At 54.9% G+C, this 18,058-nt stretch overlaps 1 protein-coding gene across 36 annotated transcripts in view; it reads right to left on the bottom strand.

Annotated features, from left to right (window-relative positions):
• Positions 1-18,058, bottom strand: part of TNS1 (tensin 1) — a 272,805-nt gene that overhangs the window by 18,235 nt on the left and 236,512 nt on the right. For all 36 annotated transcript variants that reach the window (XM_073304965.2, XM_073304974.2, XM_073304971.2 and 33 more), the window contains 3 exons: positions 10,162-10,345; positions 5,283-6,151; positions 2,953-3,039 (listed from right to left, as the gene is read on the bottom strand). In XM_073304965.2, coding sequence (XP_073161066.1) covers positions 2,953-3,039; positions 5,283-6,151; positions 10,162-10,345 — 1,140 coding nt within the window. The remainder of the gene's footprint in view (positions 1-2,952; positions 3,040-5,282; positions 6,152-10,161; positions 10,346-18,058) is intronic.

Raw genomic sequence — 18,058 nt, 5'->3', positions numbered from 1 at the left:
ATTTTCCATTCTGCAGAGAAGGGGAACTGGGAAACAACATCACCAGCCCCGGGTCCCCCGTAGGGAGTCAGGGATAGAACCCAGGTGCCCTGACTCCCAGCCCTCTCTCCGAGATCACCTCCCATGTATCTCAATGGGGATATTGTCCTTTGCGTAATCAGCCAAGGGGGGCGGGGAAGGAACAATAGAGAGAAAGAGGCAATAAAGGTGGTTCTGGGCCAGGTGGTGGGGCTGAGGGGTTTGGGCTCCCACATGTCAATGGAACCAGCATTAGGGAAGGGCAAAGTGAACCTGTCGGTGGCCTGGCAGCTGGTGTGTTGTGGCTGCTACTTCTTATAATTGCCAGGTCAGACTAGAGGATCCCAATGGCGTGCTTTGGCTTTAAAATGCACCAGTCTAGTCATCTCCCTGTGCCTTGTGACACCCCAGTCCCTGGGCTGTATGTCCCTGGGACCTCTCATCGCATACTCAGATTGTCTTTGGGACAGGGATTGCCATTCATCATACACCTGGACAGAGCCTAGCAATATGGGGGCCTGGATCCTGGACGGGGGTGTCTGGGCACTGCCGCAGTACAGCTCAGCAGGGGTAATTAACACGCCAAGATCTCTGCCATGTCACAGGTGTCCTGCCCTGGCGTAAGGAGGCGCTGAGCTCTCCCAAGGGGGATCGGAAGGGATCGAGCAAATGCACCGACACACAGACAATGTCTTTTTATCCCAGCCAGCAGCCTACCCCAGGGGTTCTCAACCAGGGGTATGTGGAGCCCTGGGGGTAGGCAGAGGTCTTCTGGGGGTACATCAACTCCTCTAGATATTTGCCTACTTGTACAACAGGCTACAGAAAAAGCACTAGCGAAGTCAGGACAAATTAAAATTCCATACAGATGACGACTTGTTTACACTGCTCTATATGCCGTACACTGAAATATCAGTACAATATTTATATTCCAACGGATTTATTTTGTAACTCTATGGTAAAAATGAGAAAGGCGGCCATTTGTCAGTAACAGTGTGGCTGGGACACTTTTGTATTTTTATGGCTGATTTTGTAAGCAAGTAGGTTTTAAGTGAGGTGAAACTTGGGGTACGCAAGACAAATCAGCCTCTTGAAAGGGGGACAGTGGTCTGGAAAGGTTGAGAGCCCCTGGCCTAACTCTTCCTCCAGGCAGACTGCGAGCCTGGGGTGCATTGCAGCTTCCAACGCACCAGCAGGCTGCAAGATGGACCTGGCCCTGAAGAGCTGAAATTTGCATCCAGAGACAAACTTTTGTAGCTTCACCTTATTCAAAGTCCCTCCTGCCGGCTTCCCCATCATCTTCTCCTGTGTATCTTAGGTGCTTAGCTGGCCCCCTCACCAGGGTATCTGAGCACCTGACAGTCTTTACCATATTTATCCTCACAACCCCTGTGAGGTAGGGCAGTGCCAATGTACAGATGGGGAACTGAGGCACACACACAATAAGGCCCATGTAGGTATGTAGGCAGCACTGTGCTCGGTGTTGCGATACCTAACTGACTTAGGAACCTACACCTCATTTTCAAAAGGGATTTAGGCACTTACAAGCCTAAATCAGATTGATGGGCAGTAGGATTTAGGCTCCTAAGGGCCTAAATCCCTTTTGAAAACGAGACAAACAGAAATGGGCTTAATCTGCAGCAAGGGACAGTTAGGTTAGTTACTAGGAAGAACTTTCTCAGGATGAGGGTGGTTCAGAATCGGCTTCCTAGGGCGGTTGTGGGAACTCTGTCAATGGAGGTTTTTAAGACCAAGTTAGACAAACCCCTGTCAGAGATGGTCGAGGTCTCCTTGGTCCTGCTATGGGCAGGGCTTGATGACCTCTCAAGGACCCTTCCCCTCTCCAGGTCTAGGATTCGATGACTTGTCCAAGGTCACACAGAATGTCTGTGGCACAGCAAGGAATTGAACCTGGGGTTTCCTGGGGCCAAGAGTAGGGTCCAAACCATCCTTCCTCTCTCCCATTACCTGCCACTTACCCACAACCTTTCCCCCAGGAGCCACTTCCTCAGACAGCCCCATTGTCTCCTCTTGCCCGAGCCTCCAGCAGAGGTTCCCTTGGGAACAGGTCTGGGATAGACTGTGGGGTCATTTCTCGGCTGCAAGGAGCGGCTCTCAGAGGGGCCGGGAGGGGAGATTCCTAGCCAAGTGCAAACACTGGCAACATTGCCAGCAGGAACAGAGACAAGCCCTGGCCAGGTTGCTATCCCTCTGCAGGGACTAGCTCTCGGTAGCTCTCGGACTGGCGTCCCTCTGTCATGCCAGTCGGGGGGGTGCGGCAGGCTGGGTCGCAGCAATGTGGGGAGAATGCCCCCAAGCGAGTTAACAAACGAGCAGAGGGCTGAGACGGGTCGGGAACAGGGCTCCAGCACTGCCAAGAGGATCGGTGATTGCCTGCTGGCAGAGAGGAGTGGAAGAGCTAAGCCCAAACACAGGTGTGAGATCGGGAAGTGATTCCCCCTCAGGTCAGATTGGCAGGCACTTGGGGGAGGTGGGTTTCGCCTCCTCTGCAGCATGGAGCGTGGATCTCCTGCTGGGGTCATCTGGGTGTATCTCACCAAATCCATTCCCTGTCATTGCCCCCAGTGCACTCAGGCCTGCCTGCTCTCTGCCTCTGGCACACAATGGGTCGGTCTCTTGCGGCTACTTGGGTCTAACCCAAGATCATCCCAAATGTCCAGAGTCACCCAAGCAGCCACAATGTGCAACCACCCTGGGCAGATGGGATCCCTGGAAAGAACCACGGCGCGATAGAGACGCCCATCTACCAGGGACAGCCCAGGCAGGATGTGGGCAGCCATAACGCCAGGATGTGGGCAAAATGACCCAGGACCAGGATAACCCACATGGTTCTCAGAACCAGCACATGCGTGCACACTGATTCCCAATTCCCATCCCCCCGGCTGCTCCTTTTCACTGGGGCTGGCTACTCACCCTGCTCCCTGGAAATCTCTGGCTTGTACCAATACTTGGACGTGTCCTGGACAAATTTCACGTTGGCCCGCGTCTCGGGGCTGCTGTCTGAGAGAGGGGAAGGAGAGAAACAATCAAGGGAAGCATTCGAGACATGTTTATAGCCACTCCAGATTCACAATTCAGAGGGATCTCACGGTGCAGCCCTCCCAGAGAACAGGACAGGAACAGATACTCTTACTGGTCTTGTTTAGCTGCATCTCTTTGAAAGTATAAATATCTTAATCTTCCTTTAACCCTTGTAAATATCCTGACCCCACCACTAATTCCATCTGGAGATCACAAGGGCACCTCCGCTTCCCCGAGCCAGCAAACACTTACGCACAGGCTTCAACTTTCTAAACCCGTTGATGTTGATGGGGATACTTATATGCTGAGAATTAAGCATGTGCTCAAGAGTTTGAAGGATCAGGGACATACGTGGGGTGATAGACCCAGGCTGGTTGGGTATAGCAGAGTAGCAGAAGGCAGATATACTGGCTACTGGATAAGCAGTTTTCTGTTCCCTGACCGACCAGAGCAGGGGCTGCTCCAGGCTAATGAGAACACCTGACTCCAATTAACCTGCAAAGAGTCAGGTGAGGCCGTTAAGCTAATGTGACCACCTGACTCTAATTAAGGCTCCTCTGATACTATAAAAGGGCTCACTCCGGTCAGGCCAAAAAAAGCCAGGGGGCCAGAGGAGAGGAAGTGCGGCTGAAGGGCTGGGTAGTGAAGACAACCTCAAGCCACTGGAAAAGGAGCCCTAAGGTAAGGGTGAAGAAGGCGTTAAGAGAGAGAAGCAGGAGAGCTGTGGGGAAGAGGCCCAGGGAAATGTAGCAACTCTGGCAGTGAAAGGTCGGCTGCCGACAGCTGTTGCCATTCGGGTCCCTGGGCCGGAACCCGGAGTCGAGGGCGGGCCCGGGTTCCCTCCAACCCGCCACTACTGAAACACCTCCTGGGAGGTGAAAACAGGCCCCTGTCAGGACAGGGATTGAGCAGTGAGCGCACCCCCCCTCCCCCGGCACATTGGAAAGTTGGCACCTGTCGCTCCAGCCCCGGAGTCGGCACCTATGCAAGGAGCCGCAGGTTAACTTCTGAAGAGCCGCATACAACTCCGGAGCCCTGGTTGGCCCCCCGGCCTAACCTGTCAGACGTACCGAGACCGGACGGCTTATGACCTAGGGCGCGCCGTGCTGGCCGTATAAATCCACAAGACCAGCTCTTAGCTGCACTGATTTCCGGGGAGCTACACTGGGCAACAGCAGTTGAGGGGTCACCTGTGACAGGCGCAGTTCGAATCCTTTCAGACCGAGTATGATGAAGCAGACGGTGCCCCTTTCCAAAAGCCTTCCCCAGAGAGTGCTGGATTCAGCTCTGCCCCGCAGGCGGCAGGGCAAAGGACTATATCCGACCGAGTTGCTTTGACCTCACGGCCTGCAAGCTGTTGTGTTTTTGACATCAACTGTGTGGTGGTTCTTCCTTTGATGCTAGCTCTGTATTTTCCTGTTTTGATTCTGACCGCTAATTTTAGAAGAAGGAAAAGAGGGGGTGGGCCTGGGCACCAGCGGTGACTCCTATATCTATGTCTCCTGACGTAGGAAGCAAAGCAGATACGCAACCCCTACCATTCCCAGCGGCTCTGTGAACTGTAGGGCACGTGCCTGCAGGAGGTTGCATTGCAGAGGACAGAATCGCAGAGCAGCGGTAGGCAGGACAGTAGCGCTGGGACCAGAGTAATAGCGGCCCTCAGGGGAAAGCCTAAAGGAGCGCAGCGAGCAGGAAATAATCTAGCCTCTGGAGGAGGAGGGTGCTGTGCAGATGCCCGGGGATAACAGTGGAGCGCGCCCATTCTGCGGATCGCAGCACGTAACCTTAAGAGAGCGAGCAGTGCGCTGAGGGGCTGGCCAGGACCCTAAGTACATCAGATACCCTGCCGGGTCCCAACCCTAATGTACTTCCCCAGCTAACGGGAGCGCGGCCCGAGTGAGGACTGGGTGAGAACTGAGCCAGGACCTTGGGATTTATACCCAGGGTCCGACCCATTGCTAATGGCAGGTGCAAAGGAGGGGAAAGCCCAAGATCCATTTGATCATTCAGGGGAGGCCCTCTGGTGGGGGGAGAAGCCCTCAGGGGAGTCCGCTCTGAAGCAGGCTGTGAAGGACAGCGCCGTCTAGCTGGAGAGCACTTGGCCTTTGGAGAGAATGTGTCCTCCAGCACCATAGGCCCCCCCACCCCCACCCCCTCCGGCCTGCCCCCAGGCACCTGCCCCATGCTCTAGGGTTCCCGCGCCGCGATGGGTGAGCCCTTACCTGGCAGCGAGAGCTTGGAGAAGTCGGGCAGTGTGTGCGGGTACGCCACGCTGCTCCCGCCGATGGGGCTGGACATGCCACTCGAGACGGGCGAGGACATCTTGCCATTCACCGTGGCGTAGTTAGGCAGGCTGTTGGACCGCTCCCCGGCCGACATCCTCCTCTTCTCGGGCAGCACCGGCTGCGGCAGGGGGCTGCCCTGCCGGTAGGTGGCGGAGTCCGGGGAGGAGGACTGCGGGCTGCTCAAGCCGGGATAGTAGGCCGGGGACATGGGGAACGACGGAGTGGAGGGGGGCTGGTACCCCGAGGCGCTGCTCTGCCGGGACAGCGTGGGGCGCTGCTCCTCCGGGGTGGAATAGCCGTACATGATGTGCCTGTCCATGCTGGGGCTGCCGGCCATGCCGGGTGCACCGCCTCCCTTAGCGGCCTGGTGCCTACCGAGGCTCGGGCTGCCCGGGGTCCCAGCCAGGTGGGTGCCCACGGGGTGCCTGCCCAGGCCAGGGCTCCCGGGAGCGGCTGCCATGCCGGGATTGAGTGCTCTTCGCCCGAAGCCAGGGCTCGGCGGCGTGTTGGTGGCCACCGTCCTGTGAAGGGTGTGGGGGCTCCCCGGCAGGACGTGAACACCCACCACGCTGACCTGGGGCTGCGGCCTCGTGTGGGTGTCTTGCTGCGCGCCGGCTCGGCCATCAGGGTACTCGGGGCTCACGTAGAGGGAGCCCGCGGGGCCCCCCTGGCTGAAGGACACCGGCGAGGCGTTTTGGTAGCTGCTGTGTGCCGACGGTGCCCGGGAGCTGGACTCGGCCGAGGGCCGCGGGGGCATGGCTGTGCTGTGGGCACTGCTCTCCGACGGGTAGCTGCGGATCGACACCCTGGGAAAGGCAAGGGACGAGCTCAGCTCGCACTGCTCCACGCCAGGCTCACTGCTGCCTGAGTTAGTTATTGGCCTCCCTCTGGTGCACATCACCGTACCCTCAGGGCAACTCGTGTAGGTCAGGCACCACACCACACCTGAGGCACTGGTAAAGCAAGACCCAGATCCTTAAAGTCCCATTGATTTCAGTGGGAGTTAAGTGCGTCAATACCGTTGAGGATCTGGGTGTGAGCGACTTGCCCAAGGCCACCCAGGAAATCTGTGGCAGAGCCAGGAATCAAACCCAGACCTCCCAAGCCCCACTTCAGTGTCCGAGCCACAAGATCACCCTCCCTTTGCTGTGGAATTGGCTCCGTCGGGCCCCAGGTGCTTGTGCCAAGGCCCCATTTTCCAGCGTCCCAGCTTAGCATCTGGCTGCAAACTGCTGTCAGTGCGTGCCCACACCAGACCTCCCTTCTGGAATACCCACCGGCTGGCTGGAAACACAGGTAGGCGCAAAGCAGCCATTTGCCAGCACGGCAGCCTAGGTGGGAAGCTTTGAAACTTTGTTCCTCTGTATCTAGCCTGAAAGCCCAGGTCTGCCCCTGCCCAACCCAGCAGCACTGTGCCATCTTGAGGCAACAGGAGGAACTTTACAACCCAAAGGATCCTGCAGAGTGTTAGACAAATACATCACGATAGTACAAGTCAGAACCAGGTCCCCGAAGATTCAGGTCCCTAACTTCCACTGATGTCAGAGGGCGTTAGATGTCTGAATAGCTTTGAAAGCATCTAGAGAGCTCAGGCCCAGATCCTCAAAGGAGAGTGTGTTTCCTTCTAGCGATAGCACAGATAGGGAAACTGAGGCACGGAGCAGCCAAGTGACCTGGCCAGGTGACACACTGACCCAGTTCTCCTGACTTCCATTCCCCCTGGCCCTGTCTACTGGATCATGCTGAAACAAACGATCGACAGCTAGACACAACACTGAAATGCAGCCATCCTGCCCCTCTGTCTACTGAACCTTCCCCTACAAGGGCAGGATGCTTCCAGCAGGGAAGCTGATGCCTACGTCCCCCTGCTCTCTGACTCTGTCTCTGGTCGGCAAAGAGCTCAGCCCGTGGAGGGAAGAGAGAGCAGAGGGGGCTGCTCTTCTCTGAGTCTATACGTGATGGGACTGATGCCCAGACGCCCTGGTCATGGTGACACCTTCCGAAGAAATTCATAATACCATGCAGCTCAGCAGGGATGACCGAACTGCAGAAGGAACTAGGGCAGGAGTGGGCAAATGTTTGGCCCAAGGGCCACATCAGGGCATGGACATTGTATGGCGGGCCATGAATGCTCACGAAATTGGGGTTGGAGTGCGGGAGGGGGTGAGGGCTCCGGCTGGAGGCACAGGCTCTGGGGTGGGGCCAGAAATGAGGGATTCAGGGTGTGGGAGGGGACTCTGGGCTGGGGCAGCGGGTTCGGGCATGGGAGGGAGTGAGGGCTCTGGCAGGGGGTGCAGGTTCTGGGGTGGGTTGGGGATGAGGGGTTTGGGGTGTAGGAGGGTGCTCCGGGCTAGGCCAAGGTGTTCAAGGGAGGGAGAGGGATCAGGGCTGGGGCTGTGGGTTGGGGTGCAGGAGGGGATCAGGAGTGCAGGCTCTGGGCCGCGCTTACCTCCTCAAGCAGCTCCTGGAAGCAGCGGCATGTCCCGCCTCCGGCTCCAATGCGGAGGCGCAGCCAGACGGCTCTGCGCGCTGCCCCGTCCGCAGGCGCCGCCCCTGCAGCTCCCATTGGCCGCGGTTCCTAGCCAATAGGAGCTGCAGGGGTGGTGTTTGGGGTGGGGGCAACGCACGAAGCCCTCTGGCTGCCCCTACGCATAGGAGCCGAAGGGGGGACATGCTGCTGCTTCTGGGAGCCGCGCAGAGCAGGGCAAGCCCCAGACCTCGCTCCCCAGTGGGAGCTAGAGGGCCGGATTAAAATGGCTGGTGGTCAGGGCCTTAGGTTTTTGTGTCCTGGGTTCCCCTGATGCCTGGGGCACCGAACACCAACTGATTGGTCACCCGGGCCTGAGCAGTGACCAACCCACCATTGCAGCCACGCACCTGAACGTGTCCTCGGTCAAAACCATGCAGCCCCACATGGTTCGCAATGAGCCCAGCAGGCTCTCAGGGGGAACACCAGGCGTGCAGGAGCAGCCGCTCCAGGGGACTTTTCTCAGGAGTCGGTCAGTCGTTTGGGACCTGATCCTGTACAATGGCTTGGTGCTGGGCACCCCCAGAGCTCACTGGCTTCGGAGGGAGGCCTTGGGGCTCAGCACCGCCCGACAGGGGGCCTTTGGACTAATCAGGGTAAGTCAGAAAGGGGCTCTGTGCATGGCGGGCGAAGGGAAGGAAGGGCTGTGAGGCCTCCTACTCCCAGAATGGGGGTTGCTGGGGTCCGAGGGCTCGCTGGGGCCCTGCCCACCCACTGGGCATGAGAAGTGTCTATCCCAGCCCACTGGGAGAGGAGAGGAAGGGGTTAGCTAGGGCCAGGGTGTGACGAAGCGGGACTGTTCTTAATGTTTCCTCTGAATAATGTGGGGGTGCCTCAGTTTCCCCTATGCAGTTCTTAAGTATCTAGGGGGTGGGATAAGGGTGTATGATCGTTGCAGAGCCCTAGAGGGCAGGTATGTGCAGGGGTCTGGACACAGAATGGCCGACACCCTGTTTCCTGGCCACCGATGGCCTTCCCCCGCGCAAGGTGAGAGCTAAAGGGTTGGAGAACAAAGGAATCCGGTGACCTCCTGGCCCGGGAAAGGGACAAAGCCCAGAGGAGGGGGGGCTGGCAGGACTTTCAGTTGGGGGCTGGCTGGGGACATGGAGTGAAGGGCAGACGTGGTTGTCTGGCTCACTGCCCCCCACAATGGACCCAGCTGAGGGGTCCCGTTCTCTGCACCTACAAGCTCTGTGTTAGACCATGTTCCTGTCGTCTAATAAACCTTCTGTGTTACTGGCTGGCTGAGAGTCACGTCTGACTGCGGAGTTGGGGGGCAGGACCCTCTGGCTTCCCCAGGACCCTGCCTGGGCAGACTCGCTGTGGGAAGCGCACGGAGGGGCAGAGGAGGCTGGATGCTCCGAGGTCAGACCCAGGAAGGGGGAAGCCGGGGGAGCTGTGTGTCCTGCAGACAGGCTGCTCCCAGAAAGGAGACTTCCCCAGAGTCCTGCCTGGCTTCGTAGGGAGCAGCTCCAGAGCATCGCCCGGGGACTCCGTGACACAGGGTGACAGGAGCAGCCTTTCAGACGCAGGATGGCCCCCTGCAGCACCCAGTCCCCGCAGCTCCATCCGGCAGGGAACAGCCAGGAGCAACAGCAAGCCCGGGGCGCGAGCTGCGAGGGGGCCGAGCCAGCGGACAATCCCCACTCCCCACGCTGCACTGCCGCCCGATCACACCCGTGGACACACCCTCCCGATCACACCCGCGGACACGCCCTCCCAATCACCCCCCTGCACACACAACCCTACATGTGTGCCCACCACATACCCCGACACGTGTGCACATGCAAACCCCTCATGCGCACCTCCCCACACACCTCCCAAGCGCACACGCAACCACACATCCACCCCTGTTTCCCCTGCACACAACCAGCTACACCCACCCCCTCCCCACACTGTCTTGTACACACCCACCCTCTCTTCGACCACATCCTCATTCATGCACACAACCCCCCCTCAAACCCACACAACCGCAGACCCTCTCGAATACACACGGGAAAAACCTTACACACACACACACACCCTTGTCCCCCCAAACACACTCTCCCCGCCACACCCCCATGTACCCCTGGACACAACCACCTACACACACACACTTCCTGACCCTGTGGTGACAGCTGACACCCTGAAGCATGAGAATGCACAGCTGCAAACCGACCACAGCACGGCCCTTATTCGTGTGACCCAAGTCATTGATGGGCGTGTTCAGGTGAGGAAGGGCTGAAGGGCAAAGCACTCCTGGAGTTAAACCCAGCACTATAGTGGTCCCCAGTGCCTGGCTCTCCTTACCCGTCCATGCTGTGAATGGGGCTGCTGGTGGAGATGGGGCTGGGGGAGGTGAAGGAGTTCATGAAGGCCCCGTTCCTCATTGGTGTCTCTGTGCTGTAGGCCTGTGGAGTTGGGGGGCTCTGGGGCGTCCCCCCGCCCCCCGTCGCCGCCTTGCGGGCCACCGACTCCACATAGGTCCTGGAACCTGGGGGGCAAAAGGAAAGGAAGGGTGAAGCTGGCGACTGACCCGGGGAGGTCGGCGTGCATGTGCCCTTTGGCTGCAGCTCAGGATCGGGGCCGATCACAGCCAGGGCCCGAATATCAGTCACCCCGTTTCAAATCAATAACCCCGTCGCGGCCGCGACAGCTGATCTGAGAAATCCACTGCATCCCCATCATCCCACGCCAAGCAATGAATGAAATCCCCCCACCTCCACCCAGCTAGGGCGTTGCCAAAACAGATGCAACGTGTGACATAGCCCCCGGCCCCCTCTGAATCGTCTTCCCCGTCATTCCTCCCTACATGAGTCTTGTGCAACACACAGCTTCGTGCCTGTTACACATTGCAGGCACCACTGTGCCCATGAGAAGTCAGTCCTCGTCATCATTTAAAAATAGATCCTTTTGAATCACCCCCGCCAGACATGCAGCTGGCTAAGCAGAGTTACTGTATGACTGGCCGTAAGTAACCCCTGTCCCACCTCCCTGCACACTGGCTCACTCCTAAGATGAGACTGTGACTCCACCAGGCGGGAACGGTTTCTATGGGCTGGAGAAATCAATCACACGAGGTGCCCATAGCAGACAAAACCTGGTGTCTTTTTAAGGTGCAAAGCCCAGCTGCGGCCTGGCAGCTTGGGAGGTGCCTTCTCAGACAGGGGGCGCCTTAATTTAGATCCAGCCAAACTGAACTTCTTACGTCTACACGGGAGCTGGCAGTGTAATGAGACAGACCCAGCTCGAGTTTCGACGTACCCTCGTCCCCCAACCTCGAGGCATTTATCTCCAAGTATGTTCACCAACAGAGGAATGAGCTGGATCTAATCCTTGCATCCACCTTCCCGGGGTTACCCCGAATTTGCCCTCTTGGGCCCGCAGTGAAATGGACTCTCCCATCTCTGCATTTCCAACCCCCAGCTTCTCTCTCTTACGAGCCGCAGGTGAGAAAAGCAAACAGGAGCCACCATCTGGCCAGGCAGTTAAAGACTCCCCCATCTCTGCCCACTGCATTGCTGAGGGTGATCTCAGCCTGTCACGCCCACAGGGCTGGTGCCTCAGGACGGCCTCGTTCCATTTCTGGAAGCAGCTGGGTTCAGTGTCTGGTCTAGCATGGCTGCGGTGTGTCCCGAGAGCACCGGCAGGGGGAAGGATGGGCAGGCCCTTGGGGTGCACTGGTGCACGCTGGGGGTGAAGTGAGATGGCTTCTCTGAACCCCAAGAGGCAGCAATGATCGTCTCGAGAACCGAAACTCACCATTGTGTCGAACCATGAGCCCAAGTCCGGGCCGTTCTGTCGGCCGCCGCAGGAACACGTGTTGCCCTGCAATCCGCGGGACAGCCGCAGGGCAACCATCTGCAGTGGCCCAGCTCCATCCTCTCAAACAAAGGTAACTCCCAATGATGAGGGGAGAAACCTTGCTACAGCCTCCCATCCTTCCCACCCCATTGCTGCGTGGCAGGAAGGATGGCAGAGCCGGTGCTCTCTACGCCCGGAGGGGATGGAACCCGACAGAACTAGGCGGCTTTCCGACACGGCCGGTGCACGGCAGTACAATGCTCGCCAGGCCCCTCTCTTTGGACCCTGCGAGCCACAAACCCGCTGAGCAGCCACTGGCCCGGGTCACCCCCGCGGCGAGCCGGGCGAGCTGCCCTCCAGGGCCCCGCGCCCGCCCAGACTATCGGCGATGTCCGCGACGTCAGCTCCCCCGTGGGCGTAAAGCAGCGTGACACTGACCTCAGTGGAGCAACGCTTATTTACACCAGCTGCCGGATCTGGCCCCCCAACATGTAGAAGCCGGGCACATTCGGAGAGAGCTGACTAACCGAGTTCCCCAGACGGCAGCAGAGCCGTCGCCTAGACCCCCCGCCCCCCCGCGCCCTGCCAGCTCCGGACGCGGTCACCCTGCTCAGACAGCCGCACGGTTTCCAGGCTTTAGAGACCCGTCCCCCTTTGCCCCCCGGAGGCGGCTTCTCAGAGACTCTTCCCAGAGCTCTGGGCCCTCCCGCTTCAGCCCCACAAGGCTTCCGTCTCCTACCCCCTTCCACACTCACCCCATTCCTCCTCTGCCCCCTGCCCGGCTCCCCCTTTGGCCCCAATCCCCCTGGGTATAAACACCCAGTTCTTGCCTGCATCCCTTCCCCCCACCTTTGCAGCCCCCACTCCGAGGAGAAGGCAACGAGCCCTGGGATTGTTCCTGCTTTCCCTAACAGAGGCGCCCCGTTCTCATGCTCCCTGCCTCCCTGGCTGTCTTACTCCCCGCCTGCCTGGGGGACCTTGCCCTGACCCTGCCTTTACCCGGGCAGCAGGGCTGCACCGTGGCCTCGTCTGAGTGCGTGAGCGAGTCCAGGAGGCTCGGGAACCTTCACCCTCTGCCTCCCGCCCGTCCTCGCCAGTGGGATCCCTCTCCAATAGCCCACAGGCGGCTCCTGCGAATGCTGTCCATGCCCCATCAGGGCCTGGCGTCACTGTGGGCTGGTGCCAAGCTGCCTTCCCGCTTCTCCCGGCCAGCACCCAGCGTGAATTTCTGCCTCTTGCTGAAGGAAACGAGGTGCGGGGGAGGGTGTCATACCAGGGACCCATATGATGGGAGTGGCACTGCCCGCAAAGACCTGAGATTCACCCACCAGCCGGCCTTGCCTCCTTGTCTCGCAAAGCCACGTGTCTAGCAGCAGGGCTTTTTCAGCCTTTCCATTCCGTGAGCGACTGCATCAGAGACCCCCATCTTCCCCTGGACCCTTCTCCCCTCCTACAATTCACTGGAGGAGCCAGTCCCGCGTAGGCAAGGCCGGGGGTAAGATAACCCCAGAGATCTTTGGCATCTCTAGTGCAGTGGGCGGCATACGCAATACACGGCTGGAAATAAAACGGACCCCTACGGTGATTAGTTAACGTCGCCGCGGCTCCTGAGTGGCTAAGAAGTGAGCACGCCCTATTATTCTGTTACCCAGTCTCCTCCCCCCACAGCCATGGTCTATTTGTCTGATCGCCTGTAGCCCGTGAGCTTTTTGGGGTAGAGGCTACCAGGTTCCCCTTTCCTGGTATAAGCTCTCCATCCAGCCCTGCCCCACCCTGCATAATCAGATGGGGCAGGAGCTGACCTCTGAAGGGAGCTGGGCTAATCTTTTCCTACAGAACATTCCAGCTGGGTTTCGGGATTTTCACTGAACCCGGCACTTGGGTCCGCTCGGCCTGGGGCCAAAGTGCTGCTTAGGGTGACCTGCAGAATGGGGGTAATACACCTTCCCCCGCTTCGGTCATTAAATCCTGCTCCCTACCCCGACCAAAATTCGCCAGTCCAAGTGCATGAGTCCGCCTGCCAGGGGTTCAGGAGAAACGGCTGCAGAACGGCAGCGACACAAGGGAAATCAGGGGCATGGGCAAAGAAGAGAGGAGGTGGGTGTGCCAAGTTTGGGGGCAGAAAAGAGAGTTTGGCATATTTTTTTAGATTAAAAATGTAGAGCTCATCTGTTCTGATTTTTCTGCAAGGGCTCTATGGATGATATCTTAAGAACAAAGGAAGAGACACATGAACAATTGAGGGTGGGTGGGAGCTCATTATAACCCCCCAAATGCCAGAGAGACACCCGGATACACACAGGGTATTATTTTTAAAGGGCCCTCAATCCATTCTCTGTCCTTGCAGGTAGAAATTCAGATATTCAGCATTCAGCTGGTCAGATCTGGAGGACCATCCAGTAAATTAGAACTTGAACATCTGCACCTGCGATTTTGTGCTCATAATTCACTTGCAAAACTGGACGTTGACTTCAAAAGATTGGGGTGTGTGTGTGAATGCGTGTGTGCACGTGTGTTTGTTTGTAAAAAGATGCTGTTTAAACATAAATCAACAATGCACAAATTCAGTGTAGACAGTCTGACTAGAGGACTAGTGCAGAAAAACCTGCAGCTCCTTTCTATTCTAATTGACTATATTATTGGCCAAATTCTCTATCCCATTATCTATCAGGGATTTATCGATGTATCTATCAATGTACACGCGGACAGGAACACAGCTATAGTTTCCATAGTGCCGAGCTAAACCCTGCTTCGCTTTACACATCCGATGAAAACAGTCGCATTCCCATGGGCTCAGTCCCACCCTTCCAGCTGTGCAGCTACTGACTCTCCAGGTGCACCTTTCTGAGTGCCAGGGTGCATCCACCCCAGGGTGCACTTCTGTTAGACCATCCCTGGGCTTTGCACAAAGCACAGAACAAGCTGAACACTTAAGGAGAGTTGCAGGGGCCAGAAGAGAATAGAGAGCAGATGCTCACGCCGATTAAGTGGCACTGCTATGGGTACCCGCATGGCCCCACGGGATGCCAACATTTTTATGGCTGACTTAGAGCAACGCTTCCTCAGCTCTCGTCCCCTAACGCCCCTACTCTAATTGCGCTATATTGATGACATCTTCATCATCTGGACCCATGGAAAAGAAGCCCTTGAGGAATTCCACCATGATTTCAACTATTTCCATCCCACCATCAACCTCAGCCTGGTCCAGTCCACACAAGAGATCCACTTCCTGGACACTACAGTGCTAATAAACGATGGTCACATAAACACCACCCTATACCGGAAACCTACTGACCGCTATTCCTACCTACATGCCTCCAGCTTTCACCCTGACCACACCACACGATCCATCGTCTACAGCCAAGCTCTGCGATACAACCGCATTTGCTCCAACCCCTCAGACAGAGACAAACACCTACAAGAGCTCTATCAAGCATTCTTACAACTACAAGACCCACCTGCTTAAGTGAAGAAAGAGATTGACAGAGCCAGAAGAGTTCCCAGAAGTCACCTACTACAGGACAGGCCTAACAAAGAAAATAACAGAATGCCACTAGCCGTCACCTTCAGCCCCCAACTAAAACCTCTCCAACGCATTATTAAGGATCTACAACCTATCCTGAAGGATGACCCAACACTCTCACAAATCTTGGGAGACAGGCCAGTCCTTGCCTACAGACAGCCCCCCAACCTGAAGCAAATACTCACCAGCAACCACACACCACACACCAGAACCACTAACCCAGGAACCTATCCTTGCAACAAAGCCCGTTGCCAACTGTGCCCACATATCTAGTCAGGGGACACCATCACAGGGCCTAATAACATCAGCCACACTATCAGAGGCTCGTTCACCTGCACATCCACCAATGTGATATATGCCATCATGTGCCAGCAATGCCCCTCTGCCATGTACATTGGTCAAACTGGACAGTCTCTACGGAAAAGAATAAATGGACACAAATCAGATGTCAAGAATTATAACATTCATAAACCAGTCGGAGAACACTTCAATCTCTCTGGTCACGCGATTACAGACATGAAAGTTGTGATATTACAACAGAAAAACTTCAAAACCAAACTCCAGCGAGAGACTGTTGAATTGGAATTCATTTGCAAATTGGATACAATTAACTTAGGCTTGAATAGAGACTGGGAGTGGCTAAGTCATTATGCAAGGTAACCTATTTCCCCTTGTTTTTTCCTACCCCCCCCTTCCTCAGACATTCTTATTATTTGTGCTGGAAATGGCCCACCTTGATTATCATACACATTGTAAGGAGAGTGATCACTTTAGATAAGCTATTACCAACAGGAGAGTGGGTTTGTGTGTGTTGAAAAAAAAAGGGGTGGGGGGGGGGAGAAAACCTGGATTTACGCTGGAAATGGCCCAGCTTGATTATCATACACATTGTAAGGAGAGTGATCACTTTAGATAAGCTATTACCAGCAGGAGAGTGGGGTGGCGGGAGAGAAAACCTTTTGTAGTGGTAAACACCCATTTTTTCATGGTTTGTATGTATAAGAACATCTTCTGTATTTTCCACAGTATGCATCCGATGAAGTGAGCTGTAGCTCACGAAAGCTTATGCTCAAATAAATTGGTTAGTCTCTAAGGTGCCACAAGTACTCCTTTTCTTTTTGCGAATACAGACTAACACGGCTGCTACTCTGAAACCATTCTAAACGTAGTTGGGGGAAAAAATGTAGAAAATTTCAAAACTTTGTTAGTTTTGCATTTTTGCACTGGGTTCAAAAAACAGACTTTTTTCCATTTCCCAAATTTTCCCCCCTCTTTTTATCAAAAGCGTTATTAAAAACGTCACCAAAATGTTCCATCTGTGAAAACTGGTTTTGGGGAAACAGAAGCTTTTTCCAAATGTATTAGGAAAAAAGGCACAAACCCCACAACAGACTGACAAAATCAAAACCATCGTTTTTTGGGGGGAAGGGCATTTTTCTATCTAAAATTTTTTCTTTCAAAAAAAGTCAACTCGCTCAGCTAATTTCTTCCCCGCGGCAAAAGCATTGGTCCTCTTTCAGGAGCCAGAACATGGTAGGTTTTAAAACACAAATTATCTGAGTCATGCAGAAAATGGGTGAAAGAATGTTGTAATGGTTAGGCAGTATTGCCAACCCAAAGTGTTCAAAACGCATGAGTCAGACCCTAAACCCCATGAAATTGGCTTTAAAAGAACTCAAAATGTATTATTTTAAAAAATCTCATGTCTTTTTTATTTCCTTTCTGGTATTGAACTGTAGGGATCACAGTTCAACCTGGTCTACAAAACAATTGTGATAAAAATGAAGACGTTTTCATTTTCATCCAAATTTTTCTTCAAAAGGATTTTGGGGTTATGTCAAACCACCGAAAACCTGAAAAATCAAACATTTGTCTGTTTCTGGCTGAAAAGAATTCAGCCAAACTCCCAAAATATTCTGGTTTGGGCTGCAATTTTCCCTTTTTTTAAATGAAAAATGGGAAAAAATGGTAGAAAAAGGAGATTAGCCACAGAAAATGCCATTCTGACCAAAAAAGTCATTTTCTTGTTGAAAAACATTTTGAACAACAACAAAAATTGCAGCAAGCTCTCGCCATGTTTTTAGGCTTTTCTCTGCAGCCATAAGGACCAGAAACTTTGTTTTTTAATTAGAGCTGAAATTGTCCTGTAATCTCCTGACTCCAAGAACTGGGTCTTTAAGATAAACACCACGATAAAGATTTGTGGTACAATCATGAGAGGTTGCCAAGACTGCTTTGGGTGCAACAAAAATGGACAGATTCTTATGAAACTCCCCAGAGAGGTCCAGACGGGACTGAAATACATGCAAAAAACTCAGCCCAAGGAGTAACTCAGAAGTGACTGAAAACAGAGATTCTGAAGGAAAGTGCCATCTCAAACACAGCATCACCATCCGGCTGCAGCACATGAAGTAGGAAAGCACAGAGACAGATTGTGTAGGTGTGTAGATTCCAAGCTCTTAACTTCTGTATCCACAAGGCGCTTGCTTATGTTTCGTTTGAAGCTAACATCCCCTACTTATAAACACTTGCACATTCTTGTTTAACCGTGTTTGTCATTCCGCTCGGACCGTTTGATTTGTCTGAAAGGCTGCAGCCACCGAAAGCACAAACTGCACCGCAAGTGAACCTGTTCTAAAGCATGTCATGGCATCTGAAATTCATGAGCTCTGTATCTCTGCTTATATTTTCACTCCCCTCGGGTCAGCAAAAGCACAGAGCTTGGGAGTCTTATGGCCTTAGGGTATCGGTCACAAAACTATCTTAATGTCTCAGGAGTCGCTGAGAACTGACCTCTGTGAAATCTATCCCTGTGGTCACAATGGGAGCTCCTGGGGGCTCAGCAGTTAAGAAAATGTGGCCCTTTATTTTGGTACCTAA

The sequence above is a fragment of the Lepidochelys kempii genome, chromosome 11 (assembly GCF_965140285.1).
Source record: "Lepidochelys kempii isolate rLepKem1 chromosome 11, rLepKem1.hap1, whole genome shotgun sequence".
Classification (NCBI taxonomy): Eukaryota; Metazoa; Chordata; order Testudines; family Cheloniidae; genus Lepidochelys; species Lepidochelys kempii.
This window is presented reverse-complemented; position numbering and strand designations above follow the sequence as displayed.